General features: G+C 35.9%; 1 protein-coding gene across 1 annotated transcript in view; it reads right to left on the reverse strand.

Moving 5' to 3' along the window:
* Positions 1–467: 467 nt before the first annotated feature.
* The window catches only part of LOC110380806 (dynactin subunit 1), a 40,453-nt gene continuing 26,895 nt past the window's right edge, over positions 468–14,025 (reverse strand). The window contains exons 21-32 of the mRNA XM_064043026.1: positions 13,553–13,675; positions 12,914–13,053; positions 12,202–12,326; positions 11,460–11,474; positions 10,478–10,507; positions 9,162–9,200; positions 7,189–7,273; positions 5,854–6,016; positions 4,906–5,394; positions 4,060–4,170; positions 3,555–3,658; positions 468–2,941 (exon numbers count right to left, since the gene is read on the reverse strand). Of these exons, the coding sequence (XP_063899096.1) occupies positions 2,857–2,941; positions 3,555–3,658; positions 4,060–4,170; positions 4,906–5,394; positions 5,854–6,016; positions 7,189–7,273; positions 9,162–9,200; positions 10,478–10,507; positions 11,460–11,474; positions 12,202–12,326; positions 12,914–13,053; positions 13,553–13,675 (1,509 nt within the window). The 3' untranslated portion in view covers positions 468–2,856. The remainder of the gene's footprint in view (positions 2,942–3,554; positions 3,659–4,059; positions 4,171–4,905; positions 5,395–5,853; positions 6,017–7,188; positions 7,274–9,161; positions 9,201–10,477; positions 10,508–11,459; positions 11,475–12,201; positions 12,327–12,913; positions 13,054–13,552; positions 13,676–14,025) is intronic.

Consider the following 14,025-nt stretch of genomic DNA (forward strand, 5'->3'; position numbering starts at 1 on the left):
ATGTCTCGTTAATAGTACCTCTACTCTATTTGAGTAGGTACTTATTTGAAGATAAATAATCTCGATATCATTATTTTATTTCAAAAGCTCGGTTTATATATATAAATTATGCTAAAAAACAACTTTTTTTATTTTTAATACTCTTAAATATCTTCTTCCTCCCGCCCTGTTCCCAATTTTTATTTGGGGTCGGCGCAATATGTCATTTTCCCCTGTCACTCGTCATACTGACACTCACTCCCTTCCTATTCATAGCATCTTTCAGGCAAATCATCCATCTTTTCTTAGGTTTTCCTCTTCCTCTCCATCCATCTACATTCATACTTAGCACACACTTCGTTGCATGCGTATCACCCCTCCTCATTACATGCCCATAGCATGACAAAACTCTTAAATATTAAATTCTGTTAAAAATCAATGTGTAACAACTTCTACATAAAGTCGTTAAATAAATAAAACGAAGTCAATTCAATAAATAATACTTTATTTATTTATTAGTAAGTACATTAACATATTTCCTTATATACAAATAACAAGCGTGCACATAATATTTATGATAAGCATTAGTTTTATATATTTGTAACACGGAGGAAGAAAGATAGCGGAGATACCATAAGGAAGGTAGGTCAGGCGCCTTCTTGTAGGTCAAGCAACGTACGGTAGGCGTGATCAGTTACTAGAACTAACGAGACGTTCGGGTTCCTTGTAAAATCAAAACCAATCTGTCAAAGATTGTTCTCGATTGATTAGTGATTTTATTTTGAAAATAATGGGCGTGTAAGGGCGGAGCTAGTAACGTTCCTCGTCCCCCTCGCACCCGCATGTTGTCGCGCTACTTTCTTAGGAGATTTGCGTTATGACATCTCCGCTAGTCATTTCGTTCTCTATGACATAAAATAGACAGTAAAATTAAAATGTGCGACGGAACTCAGCTGCCATTAACACAACAAGCTAACAATATATTATAATAATTATTATTTTCAACATAATTATTATAATTCGAACGCAATTATTACTATTTTTGTTGCATCTTCAAGTGTAATCACTTTCGGGATTAGTCGAGATACTTCTAAAGGCCGGCCCCAATATTCTATCTTTTGTTTCGCTTAATAGAGATAGGAATTTTGATACAACTTGTATGGGGCTAATGACAGAATTCTATCTTCAGTAAGCGATTCACGCCCGTCGATGCCCGTCGTGGTGGCCTAGTAGGCAAAGAACCAACCTCTCAAGTATGAAGGCGTTCGATTCCAGGTCAGGCAAGTACCAACGCAACTTTTCTAAGTTTGTATGTACTTTGTAAGTATATATTGGAAACCAATGACTGTGTTTCAGATGGCACGTTAAACTGTAGGTCCCAGCTGTCATTGAACATCCTTGGCAATCGTTACGGGTAGTCAGAAGCCAGTAAGTCTGACACCAGTCTAACCATGGGTATTTGGTTGTCTGGGTAACTGGGTTGAGGAGGTCAGATAGGGCAGTCGCTCCTTGTAAAGCACTGGTACTCAGCTACATCTGGTTAGACTGGAAGCCGACCCTAACATAGTTGGGAAAAAGGCTCGGAGGATGATGAGATAGGACATAACTTATATGGAACGTCAAAATTCTATCTCTAAGTAAGCGATTCAACACAAAGATAGAATATTGGGAATGGCAGTAAATCTATACTTTATTTGAGTAGGTAGTAGTATTTTTGTTACTAAAGCCCTATTCTGATATTCGATGACAATATTTATTGCGATTCTAGCTTTTTCCTGTGGTTTTACTCGGTCTAAGAAACTATTGAAGACATAAGGATAAGTTCTTTGTAACTTGAAATTTTTACATTTTAGTTTTAAGTAAATTTTAAGTGTCTGTTGTACATATATTTTTCTTGGAGAACTAAATAAATTGCACATTTTTAAAAAGGTTGAAACTATCGTTATACCCTATTTTATTGATATTGGTGAAGTAATTTTACCATATTAGTGTAATAGATACACAAAGACATTTTCTGATTTATAATATTAGTACGAACGAGTGTTATATACTTTTGTTCCTAAATAAAACAAGTTTTACGTGATATAAATCTTAGTTAAATAAAATATAAAAAAGTTAAATAAAAAAAAATCTAATTGCATTTAATAAACCCTGGAATATAATATCAAGTTTTTTTTTACAATTCGTTTTAAATATTTACTAAGTTATTAATAAAATAATCCACTACATTAAATAATGAAAATTAGGATCGTATGTAATTTTTTATCGAACTAGCTATATCCCGCGGTACCACATCCCGTACCCGGATAAAATACGGGGATAGTAGTTTTCCAACAGTGGATCAATTGTTGGAACCGGTTAAGTGGTTTAGGATACAAACAAATATATTTTTTTTCTGTTATGTAATATTAGTCTATATAACAATAACCATGGAGTTTCTTGCCCGTTCTTCTCCATAGGAAGCTACTTTTGGAATGGGCAACTAGAATCAAACTTAGTTATATTTTTGACGTTCATAAGTGCTTGTAAAGGCCTAAATGAAATACATGATTTGACTTTGACTTTAACACACAGGTACCTATATTAATTGGGATTGTAAAAATGGTGAAAAGATTTTTACTATGTAATCTCGTATATTTTGAAAACTATACGCTTTCGTATACGCTTTCGTACCATATGGCGTGGTAAGTCGCCGAAGTTCAAGAGTTTTATTCTTAAGTTAATTAAGAAGTCATAAACATTTGCATTTTCAATAAACTTGCTACTCAAATTTTAATAACAATTACAAAAATCCGAATTTTGGACTACATATACAATGCTATCTCGTTCTCTCGTTCATAATCTGTATATATCCGTCTCGCTCTGTCTTCAGTACATTTAGGCAGCACATACTGTATTGTCTAAAGGAGTTAATTCCAGTTTGACATCGTCGGATTGTAGCTCTGCTACTAGTTCTCGTAACCTGTTGAAAATAGAGATATTAGTTATTTTTTTGTTAAAAAAGCAATAATATTTTTGGGTGATGATAATTAGTTCAAGATAAAATACTTTGTTATACGCATTTGGTAAAAAAAAAATCACAGAATGACAATTTCATTTATCGTTGCGATGGATTTTTCAAAATCTGTAATAGGTACGAGTACCTACAGACAAAACAAGTAGGTACGCAGCTTGATGTAAAAAATGTGTTAAAATGTTCATACAAATCATCTCTGAGATCCCTTTGGTCTTACTACAAAAACTTAAACATATGTCAAACACTTGTCTAAAAAAAGTGTGGCTGCAAAATGGACCTCATTTCAACGTCATAATTTGTCATTTTTAGACGAGTGCTAAACTGACGTTTAAAAGTTTTTTTGGTAAGACGACGTTGTGTTTAGAACAATTTAGAAATAGAATGATATTATAATACCAACAAAATATGAATGCAAATTATTACTCTCTGATATAATAATGAGTTATTTTTATATAAATAGAATGACATGATGGCTACATCTGATAAAATAGCTTATTTTTTTAACATTCTAGAAATAGAATTATATGATATGACAAAAAAAATAGGAATGGTAACTTACTTGGCGAGTTGCGCAGGAGTGACAAAGATCGTGTCCTCGGTCTGTCCGGAGGCGGGCGCCGGGTACTTGATAGTACCCACATCCACTGCTTTAGATGATAATACCTGGAGAAATAATGCAGTTTTATACACTTATATTATTGAAATAAATAACCAGAACACAAAGAAAAATTGTAAGATAATTTGAGGAGCTGACATTTTCAATTGCACAAAATAAAGGTACTTAATAAATTTGTCTATAAGCGACAGTGTATTCTATGTCTGTTTTAGACTTTTGTTTTCCATATGAACCATCTGATTGATTAGGTAAATAAGGGTGGTAATTTTTTTTTGATATTTAAATTATTGACATTATGATATTATATGTAGTGTAGATTTTTATATAGTTACTTATACATATCATAATTTATTTAAGTATTTGTGTATTGTTATAAACGTAGGTATATGTTTCATACTATTTTGCAAGAACTATTTAAATAAATAATATTTCTAGCTTATATACTTACGGCAGCGAGTTCAGGAGCAGGGAACTCCGCGAAGTCGGCCTCCACGCAGCGCCACGGACGATGTACCAACAACTGCTGGCGTACCTCCGCTTGTAATGCTGCTAACTTCATCTGGTATGTACAAATATATAGGTATTAATACTTGTATACTAATGTGGTAAAAGTGGTAAAGTTGACATTAGCATCAAAATCAAATTGTTATTTCAAATAGGCCTTTGCAGGCTCTTATGAAACGTCACATTAATTGCACGGTTCCAAAAAGTTGGTCTCATGGAGCCGGCAAGAAACCGCATAGACATTCTTTTAAAAAGCAATATTTTCACAAACATCAGAATAGTTTTTTTTTTTTTTTTGGGGAATTGTTAAGAAATTAGTTTCCATATACCAGTCATTAAAACCTTTGGAAACACGAATAGAACCGTTAAAAGCCAAGATTTCTCAAAGGTACCTGTTTTTTTGAAAAATAGTTTATTATTTTCATATTTATTTTATAGTTTAAGGACGCAAGAAAGACACGTTTTTATCAGGAAGTTCCAGTTTATATCTTCCTGCTCCATCCTCAGTCAGTTCAGTTCGACAGGACCATATTATTGTATTGTCATCAGAACTACATAAAGCCGCCAATTTTCATGACGCTACCATCCTCGGCAGATGGTAGAAAGTAGTAACTTTTAACTTCGTGTTAGTGACTTTAGATTCAATTTAGTTACATACAGGTCGACTACTGACAGTTCTGTCAGCTATCACCCGCGCCCCTGTAATCACCCCCGCTGCCTACATAAGGAGCTTGCTTACATTCCTGTGTGATGGAAGACTTAGGAACCGGCTAGGCGGATGATATCTCACCTCGAGCTGCCTCCTGACTTGCCTCTGCTTCTGTTTGTGCAGCTGTAACGCGTGGCCGTACTGTCCCGGCTCACTGGGGAACTTCACTAGACTTAGGAACCGGCTAGGCGGATGATATCTCACCTCGAGCTGCCTCCTGACTTGCCTCTGCTTCTGTTTGTGCAGCTGTAACGCGTGGCCGTACTGTCCCGGCTCACTGGGGAACTTCACTAGACTTAGGAACCGGCTAGGCGGATGATATCTCACCTCGAGCTGCCTCCTGACTTGCCTCTGCTTCTGTTTGTGCAGCTGTAACGCGTGGCCGTACTGTCCCGGCTCACTGGGGAACTTCACTAGACTTAGGAACCGGCTAGGCGGATGATATCTCACCTCGAGCTGCCTCCTGACTTGCCTCTGCTTCTGTTTGTGCAGCTGTAACGCGTGGCCGTACTGTCCCGGCTCACTGGGGAACTTCACTAGGCCGGACCGCGCCACGAATAGTGTCCATTCCTGGGAACGAAATAAAAAGTGTTATATAAGTGTTTATAGTTTAAATGAATTTGTTATTTTTGGGAGCACATCGTCGTCATTACAACTGAAAAACGTCCACTGCCGGACTAGTACCTCCACTCATTCTCTACAACAAGCTCTTCTGTGAGGTCTCACATAGAATGAAAAATAAGGGAATTGAGCTCAAGTAAGTTTCCACATCAACTTCCCCTATCATCCCCTAAAAGCAAGAGGTAATGAAGTTTTAAGACTACTAGAAACAGTGCCGGTGGCAGTACTGGCAGGTATTCCTGATGCCGACCGACATAATTTTGCTACTTTTATATGCCGCTCAACCCGTTATCCTTGCGGCACTGCTGAAGGCAAGCCTTAAGCTTTGGTTAGAGCGTTTAAGAGGGATACAAAGAACACTGCAAGTCATTGATAATCTTATATTAAGATATAAGATATGTTTATCACCGTGTGCAGGCTAGCGAGCTGTCTCTCGAGCTGTGCCGCGGCCTGCCTGCGCGCGACGGCGGCGGCGGACGCGGGGTGCTCCAGGGGGCGCAGCGCCCGCAGAGCGCAGCGCTCCGCCTTGCGGCACGCGGACACGCGGGCTGCGCGTTCACGCTCCACCGTCCTAGAGAGGTACACAGACATTTTAAATCACTACAAAATAAAGCAGGGCTTGTAAGAAACGCGGGGAGGCCTTAAATTCTAGGCATCTACCAATGATCTTCCATCATCATCTACCATCAGATGGTTAAGCAGTTAACAGCCTCCTAGGCTGAACTGTTAGATGCCATTATCAAAATAAAAATAAGAAACGCGGTTCACAGACCGCACGGCTATAATCAACGCATGGAAAGGGAATATGTCAAAATGATTCTAATCCGCGCGTCATCTATGTATAACGCGCAACTGTCACCAACATAATATGTCGGAATGGAAACGTGAATTTCAAAAACCGATCTATCCGTCGATTAGCAAATCAATTTTGACACTCCACAGCTCCATATAAATTGAGTCACATATCAATCTCGACGTACAGATCGATTTATGCAATCCACACTTAAACACTACACAACTCACCAGCTAAGCAACTTGATCTGATGCTGCAGAGCCTCGTTGACTTCACCCGCGGCGTCACCTTGACTGGCGTCTCCTCTGTATCAGTGGGTGATAGTTATGCAATGGTACAATATGACTCACCAGCTAAGCAACTTGATCTGATGCTGCAGAGCCTCGTTGACTTCACCCGCGGCGTCACCTTGACTGGCGTCTCCTCTGTATCAGTGGGTGATAGTTATGCAATGGTACAATATGACTCACCAGCTAAGCAACTTGATCTGATGCTGCAGAGCCTCGTTGACTTCACCCGCGGCGTCACCTTGACTGGCGTCTCCTCTGTATCAGTGGGTGATAGTTATGCAATGGTACAATATGACTCACCAGCTAAGCAACTTGATCTGATGCTGCAGAGCCTCGTTGACTTCACCCGCGGCGTCACCTTGACTGGCGTCTCCTCTGTATCAGTGGGTGATAGTTATGCAATGGTACAATATGACTCACCAGCTAAGCAACTTGATCTGATGCTGCAGAGCCTCGTTGACTTCACCCGCGGCGTCACCTTGACTGGCGTCTCCTCTGTATCAGTGGGTGATAGTTATGCAATGGTACAATATGACTCACCAGCTAAGCAACTTGATCTGATGCTGCAGAGCCTCGTTGACTTCACCCGCGGCGTCACCTTGACTGGCGTCTCCTCTGTATCAGTGGGTGATAGTTATGCAATGGTACAATATGACTCACCAGCTAAGCAACTTGATCTGATGCTGCAGAGCCTCGTTGACTTCACCCGCGGCGACGCCCGGCGTCACCTTGACTGGCGTCTCCTCTGTATCAGTGGGTGAAAGTTATATGGAATGTTCCAGAAGTTAGGAGGGTAAATGGATGCGAGGGGGATGGAAGATCGATCAATGTAGATAAGATTTTAGCATAGTTATAAAAGTAATCTTGATATTGAAAAAAATACTAGAAAAATATAATTTTCTAACACATTTGACGCCTTTTGGTTTTAGTTTTTTTGTTAATAGGATAGTTTTTAATTGTCATTGCAATTTTTCATCCTGCCTGTAGATGTGTAAATATCTATGTAAATTAATAAAAATTACATATTCTAAATATTATTGTTCTCTTTTAAGAGGAGATAATATGTAATCATGTTTTTTTGCATAATCTTAATTTGAGTTACTCAACATGTTGTGATATAATTTATTAAGATCGGATTAGACTACAGAACTCATTTGAAATTAAATATTTGAATTGCAAAAAATCTGAAACACAGATAACTCGATCCTCCAGCCCCAATATGAATGTTAAAATTAAATATGAATACACTGAACAGCATTCGTGTTGATACATGACGAAGCACAGGGTTTTTACAAATAATATTGTTAACAAATAAAAATTAAAGCTATGTATGTATGGGAAAGTTGTAATAAAGTTGCGCTACTGTTGCTGAGAAAATTGTGGAAAAAATATATTGATCAATAATTTTAAAGTGTTTTGTAATAAATAAATAAATATAAAAATATCACTTACATATTTTAATTAATAATTAAGCTCTATAGGAGACCATTCTGTCGGTATTATGGTGAGATTTCACATAAAATAAATGAAATAAGTCTGATTTAATCAATTCAAGTCTGATCAATTTTGATAGGACTATTCTATCACAGGTTTTTTGCCAGATAACCCTATAAAAATTAGTTCATTTAAAGCCTTATCAATACTCTCAGTCGGGCAACAGTGGCGCAACTTTCAACTTCAAGTAAGTAGACGACATCCATAAACAATCATGCACATGACAAATTATTGACAGTTAAAATTAAAAATTAAACAAATTAGTCACTGGTATTCGTTGAAAAGCTTTAAAAACGCATTCCCTTTGTATAAAGTAATAAAACTTCAGTCTTTATGAATCTGAATCTATTGTTATTATTAGTTGTTATAATTTTGTTGGTTAAACAATTACATACTTACGGCCAGTTTCTTCATGAAAAGTTAAAGCCAAAGTAAAAGTCAAAGTAATGTCTAAAGTAAAAGTTACGGTTAAATTCAATTTTTCTATTAGTTTTGCTGTCACTTTAGCCTTGAAAAAACGAATTCGACCGTTACTTTTACTTTAGACATTACTTTAACTTTAACTTTTGATGAAGAAACTGGCCGTTAGGAAGTGAGAAGTACCTAACCGTATTTAAGAACAATACTATGTTAAGAAAATTTTGGATTAAAAAACGGAGCTTTCATATAATTGAATACTGATTTGTGATTGGTTAATTTAAATTTATGAAGACGTTAATTTTAAGCTATATAAAAGTTCGATGGACATTTTAAAGTTATACATATTCCTAAAGCGATTGATTCCCAAAGCAAGATTCAACAATGAGTAGATTTTACGATTTATTTTCGATTCGTGATACCAAAATGTAGTCCGTGATATTGACCAAGTGATATCTGATATTTGGTTTTATTATTAACATAATATTCTTCTTAAATACTTAAATGTTATCATTTTAAAATTTAGTGGTAGGTAGGTAATCTTGTGAAATTTTGAAAAGGTATGCCAAAAATGTTATACCACAATTCAGACTCATAAAGACAACCTAAAATCACAGCTAAACGAAAAAAGGTAAACTCCAAAAAAAACATTTTCGAAATAAAAAAAAGAGTTAAGCTCATGCGACACCGAAGGATATAAAATATATCTTAATATATCTTACGCATCGCTTCTTTAGGCGCGGCCACGGGCGTCGCCACCGCTAAAATTTTCATTTAAAAGTACAATTTTTTGATTTTGGAAAATGAGCCAATTGGGGGTAAATAATGCTGCGTTGGTTTTTGTTTTTTTATTAATATTTTTATATCTTTAGTTTTTTTTATTCTTGTGGTGTGAACAGAACTTTATAATGTAGGTAATATTGTTGGCTTTCTTTTATATAGTACCAGCTGTTTCTCCACATCATTATCGTCCGAGCCTTTTTCCCAACTATGTTGGGGTCGGCTTCCAGTCTACCTGGATGCAGCTGAGTACCAGTGCTTTACAAGGAGCGACTGCCCTATCTGACCTCCTCGACCCAGTTACCCGGGCAACCCGATACCCCTTACAATATAGTCTATGTAAACCAGGGATAGTGTAGGTTTCCAACAGTGAAATATATTTTCTTATTAATTCAGTAGAGCCGGAGCCTATATGCTTCAAAATAAAGTGTAAACGACTGCATTAGTAGCAAGATGGTGATCATAATAAAGATAATTGTAAAAAACGAAGCATTTTTAATTTTTAAACATACTCGCTTGAAAATCTCAATTTGTATACGTTCCAAGTATTTTATGTCTAAAAAGTTCTGCTCACACATAAGAATTGAACTAAAAATATAATATTGAAGCCATCATCACAGAGCTATCTAAATATTTATGCATCAAGACAGTACAGCATACATATTATTTCAATATTATAATATTTATAACATATCACAGCGAATATATAATATATATATTACTGCATACTATCTATAAATCTCTGCAAAAGATATTGGCTCAACACTACTACTTATTAACCATAATTTGGTCAGTCCCACTAGAGACAAACTCTGCCGGGGCTGCGGGATTGTTCGCGCGAGTTACCGCGGCGCTGGCACATAAAGGGCTTAAGAAGGAACATGATGGTTTTTAGTCAGTAAGAGTCTGACACTACCTCACGCTACACCCACAGCGGGAAGGGTCATTTGATAATTTCCCAGCATAAAAAGAGGTCGTGTATTTGAGAAAACTCTTTATACAGAGATATATCAAAGGTATTTCCCCTTATCAGTTTGGTATATATATCTTTGTACTAAAACAGAGATATACATTTTACGCTATTTGATTATATTGTTGCAAAATTATTGTATTTTGATAGTTTCATCTCAATATTATTTTTTAAACGTATATACCTATTTCTTCTTCATAATAATTAGTGTATATATCTATACCGCTAGTGGTATATATTTCTATATATCAAAGGGAACGCATGCGGTTACTATGCGACTTGTCTTACTGTACTCGCGGGCGGGCGGCGGCGACAGAGCTGCACGCACACACAAACACTTACATGTAGTTATACTGAATGTGTCGCTGTGTGAGTGTGTAGTGTATCTTAGTAGAACGTGACAAAAATAATTATATTGTTGAATAATTATTGTCTTTTAGTGGTATAATTTCAATGTTTTCTACTAGTAATTTCATGAAAATTACAAGAACTATTCAGGTAAAAACTGTAATTATTAATAACAAAATTAAAAAAGGCTAAAAGTATGGTGATTCTGCAAACAAATTGTTATGAGGTTTTTTTTCTTCATTTCATTTAAATATTGATGTTTGTAAGTAATAAATATCTTGATTTATTTGACTGATTTTATAGTCGGATATTACCACGTAGAAATCATTATTATGATAACTTTTCCATCACATTCTACTAAAACAAACTATACCACTCATTTACAGCTTAAATCATCATAACAAATTATATTATTTTAATATACCATTGATGTAAGAATACTAAAAGTATTCTTGTTCGTGTTAAACATTCCAAAATTGAAGCGTTATTATGATTTTAATAATTTTATATGAATAAGTCGATGGAATTTGAACAGACACGAGTTAACTACAGCGAAAATATAAAAAAAACATCGGTTCAGTAGATCTAGAGGTCACGAATCACGAATATAGCTTCTTTTATTCTTACGAATATTATATATGAGAAAATAACTCCTGTCTGACTGTCACGCTTACACGCCAAAACGACTGAACCGATTGAAATAAAATTGGTACACAAATAGTCTACAGCCGAAGAAAGATCTTACACTACCCAGTTGCAGAAATTGGTCTTCTTGGTACGTGAATGAAATTACCACATAGCTTCCACTTATTTTTTAACCACAATTTAATTAAAATAAAATGTCTATATTTTATAAATAATCCTGTTCAAATTCCATCAACAAAACGCCAGCATTCACTGAAACCCTTCATACACAACTTACTTAAAAACGCCAAGTCTATAAGAGAAACAACACAATATTTAGACAATCAAATAATATATACAACCTGATTATAAAGATAAACAGAATATTGTAAAAGAAAATAATAAAAAAATCTTCATAGCAAATATTATACAGAGTGACGATATAATAAATTGAATTACTATTTATAATTTAATAAATAAAAATTTAACTTGTTTTAATAAAGGAGAGGCCTTGTCATACCTTTTAATTCAATTTTTATAAGATTTATTATATAGATTTTTATTTTCTATCTATTTTCGCTCGTAATAAGTAATTGAAATTGGAACACAAGTATATATGTCACCGTAAGATTACAAACATCGTTAGATTACAATCTATCTCGAGAGATTGTAAACTGTCGAATTATTGTGAACCGTAACATCTGATTGCAATTTAACGTATTATTTTTCGCTATATTATAATCTATCAATGTAAAGCGGTCAAATCGTCAACTGTCCGAAAGCGTATATAAATGGAACGCAAATCCAGCATAATTACTTCTTGTATTTTTTACGAATTACGTCCGTTAGATGTCGTTCCATTCAAGTAAAATACCATTTACGTAGCATACTACATTCCGAGTTTAGACCAACTTATCTTTTATATATCTATTCTTATATTTATGTCACCCTGTATAATATCCACTCATAATTTTTTCACCAAAAAAAAAAACCATTTTTCCCTCATTAAATACCAAAATAAATATAATTAAACAAATTACCATGATGTCCACCTCCTCTCTTAGCATACAACTTGAGTTTCTCGCGCAAAGCCCCGCGTTCCGTCTCCAGAGAGTCGATGTCCTGTTGTAGGTGATCCATCGTTTCTTCGAATTCTTTCTCTTTTCTGTAATTTTTTGGAGAAATATTTAAAAATAGGTAAGTTGTTTATTTTGTATTCTGACAGCGGTTTCACCCGCATCCCGTGGGAACTACTTCCCGTACCGGGATAAAAAGTAGCCTACAGCCTTCCTCGATAAATGGGCTATCTAACACTGAAAGAAATTTTCAAATCGGACCAGTAGTTCCTGAGATTAGCGCGTTCAAACAAACAAACAAACTCTTCAGCTTTATAATATTAGTATAGATTTATCGTGTCCTGTTGGCACTTTTCCCTAATAATAGCTTTAAAATAAATATTTTTATTAATAGCTGGATAAAATAAATGTTAAAATGCTTACTAAATGTCTTATGGTACATTTAGTTCTTAAACATCAAGACCAACGGTGAAGAAAAATGCGGTTTCTTATTTCTTCCTTGTATCCATACAAAAAGAGTTTTTTTTTTATTTTAGTTTTAATAAGTATTGTTACAGCGGCATCAGAAATGCATCGTAGTGAAAATTTCAAATGCAACTATCACGGTTCACATTGTAGGGGTCCTGATTTACCCTCCGGTTATGCGACCCTAGAATGGTTGCTGATGATGACTGACCTCTTGAGCTGGTTGTGAGCGTCCTCCAATCTCCTCTGCAGCTGTTCGGCCCTGAGTTCAGCAGCACTGGCCGCGGTGCTGAGTTTGCGTTCCCCTAACTCGCGACGGATCGTCATCTCTGATAGTTCCTCTTGTTTCGCCTAAAAAAGAAAAGAACGTAGTTGCACAAACGAGATGAGAGAACGAACGGCGGTTCGAACAAAGATAAAACTCTAGTAAATAACTTCAACTAAAAATGGCCTTCGCAAAATATGACATCAACAGAAGGTATTAAAAATAAAAATTAAACAATATTGTGAACCAAATTATGTGGCCAGGATTATTGAAGTAAAATATGTTTTGGTAACTACTTTTTCTAAGTCAATAGGTAATATCGGCCTCAAGAAAAACTGTTCAGCATAAAATAGCGGAGCAATGTTTTTAAATAAGCAATAGAATTCGTTTATTCAAAGATCTCATCTCCAACCACTCGGTAATATCCCTCCTAAGTGGAGAAATTCTATTGGTGCTTCTTCCTTCATTCTAAACTTCTCCGTCTGTGCCTAGTAGTTCGGTATACTATTTACATTTAAAATTGCGTAAGGCACTCTGTTTTTTCATCAAATAGTGACAACAATTTTATATCAATGCAGTACATACCTTAAGCGCCTTCCTCAACTCCCTGATATCAGCCTCCTTGTTCTCCAACTTGATGGTGAGACTCTTGGTCTCCTCCAGCTGTTTCTTCACCAGTTGAGCGCGAAGCACCACGGGCGGGACCGGCTGCAAATATTATATTATATTTATTAAGATCTAGGTATAAAAGGAGGGCTTGGCTAAGTGAAAAACCGGCCAAGTGCGAATCGGACTCGCGCACAATGGGTTCCGTATCGATTTATAAAACGGACAAAAAATCACGTTTGTTGTATGGGAGCCCCCCAAAATATTTATTTAATTCTAGTTTTCAGTATTTTTGTTATAGCGGCAACAATAATACATCATCGGAACCCTTAAAACACTGGTACTCACCTGAATCCGGTTAGACTGGAAGCCGACCCCATCAAGGTTGAGAAAAGGCTAGGGTAGTAATGTGGATGAGTAACAGGTACGGGTCGATCATAAGGTAATGCTTG

This window comes from Helicoverpa armigera, chromosome 30, assembly GCF_030705265.1.
Source record: "Helicoverpa armigera isolate CAAS_96S chromosome 30, ASM3070526v1, whole genome shotgun sequence".
NCBI lineage: Eukaryota > Metazoa > Arthropoda > Insecta > Lepidoptera > Noctuidae > Helicoverpa > Helicoverpa armigera.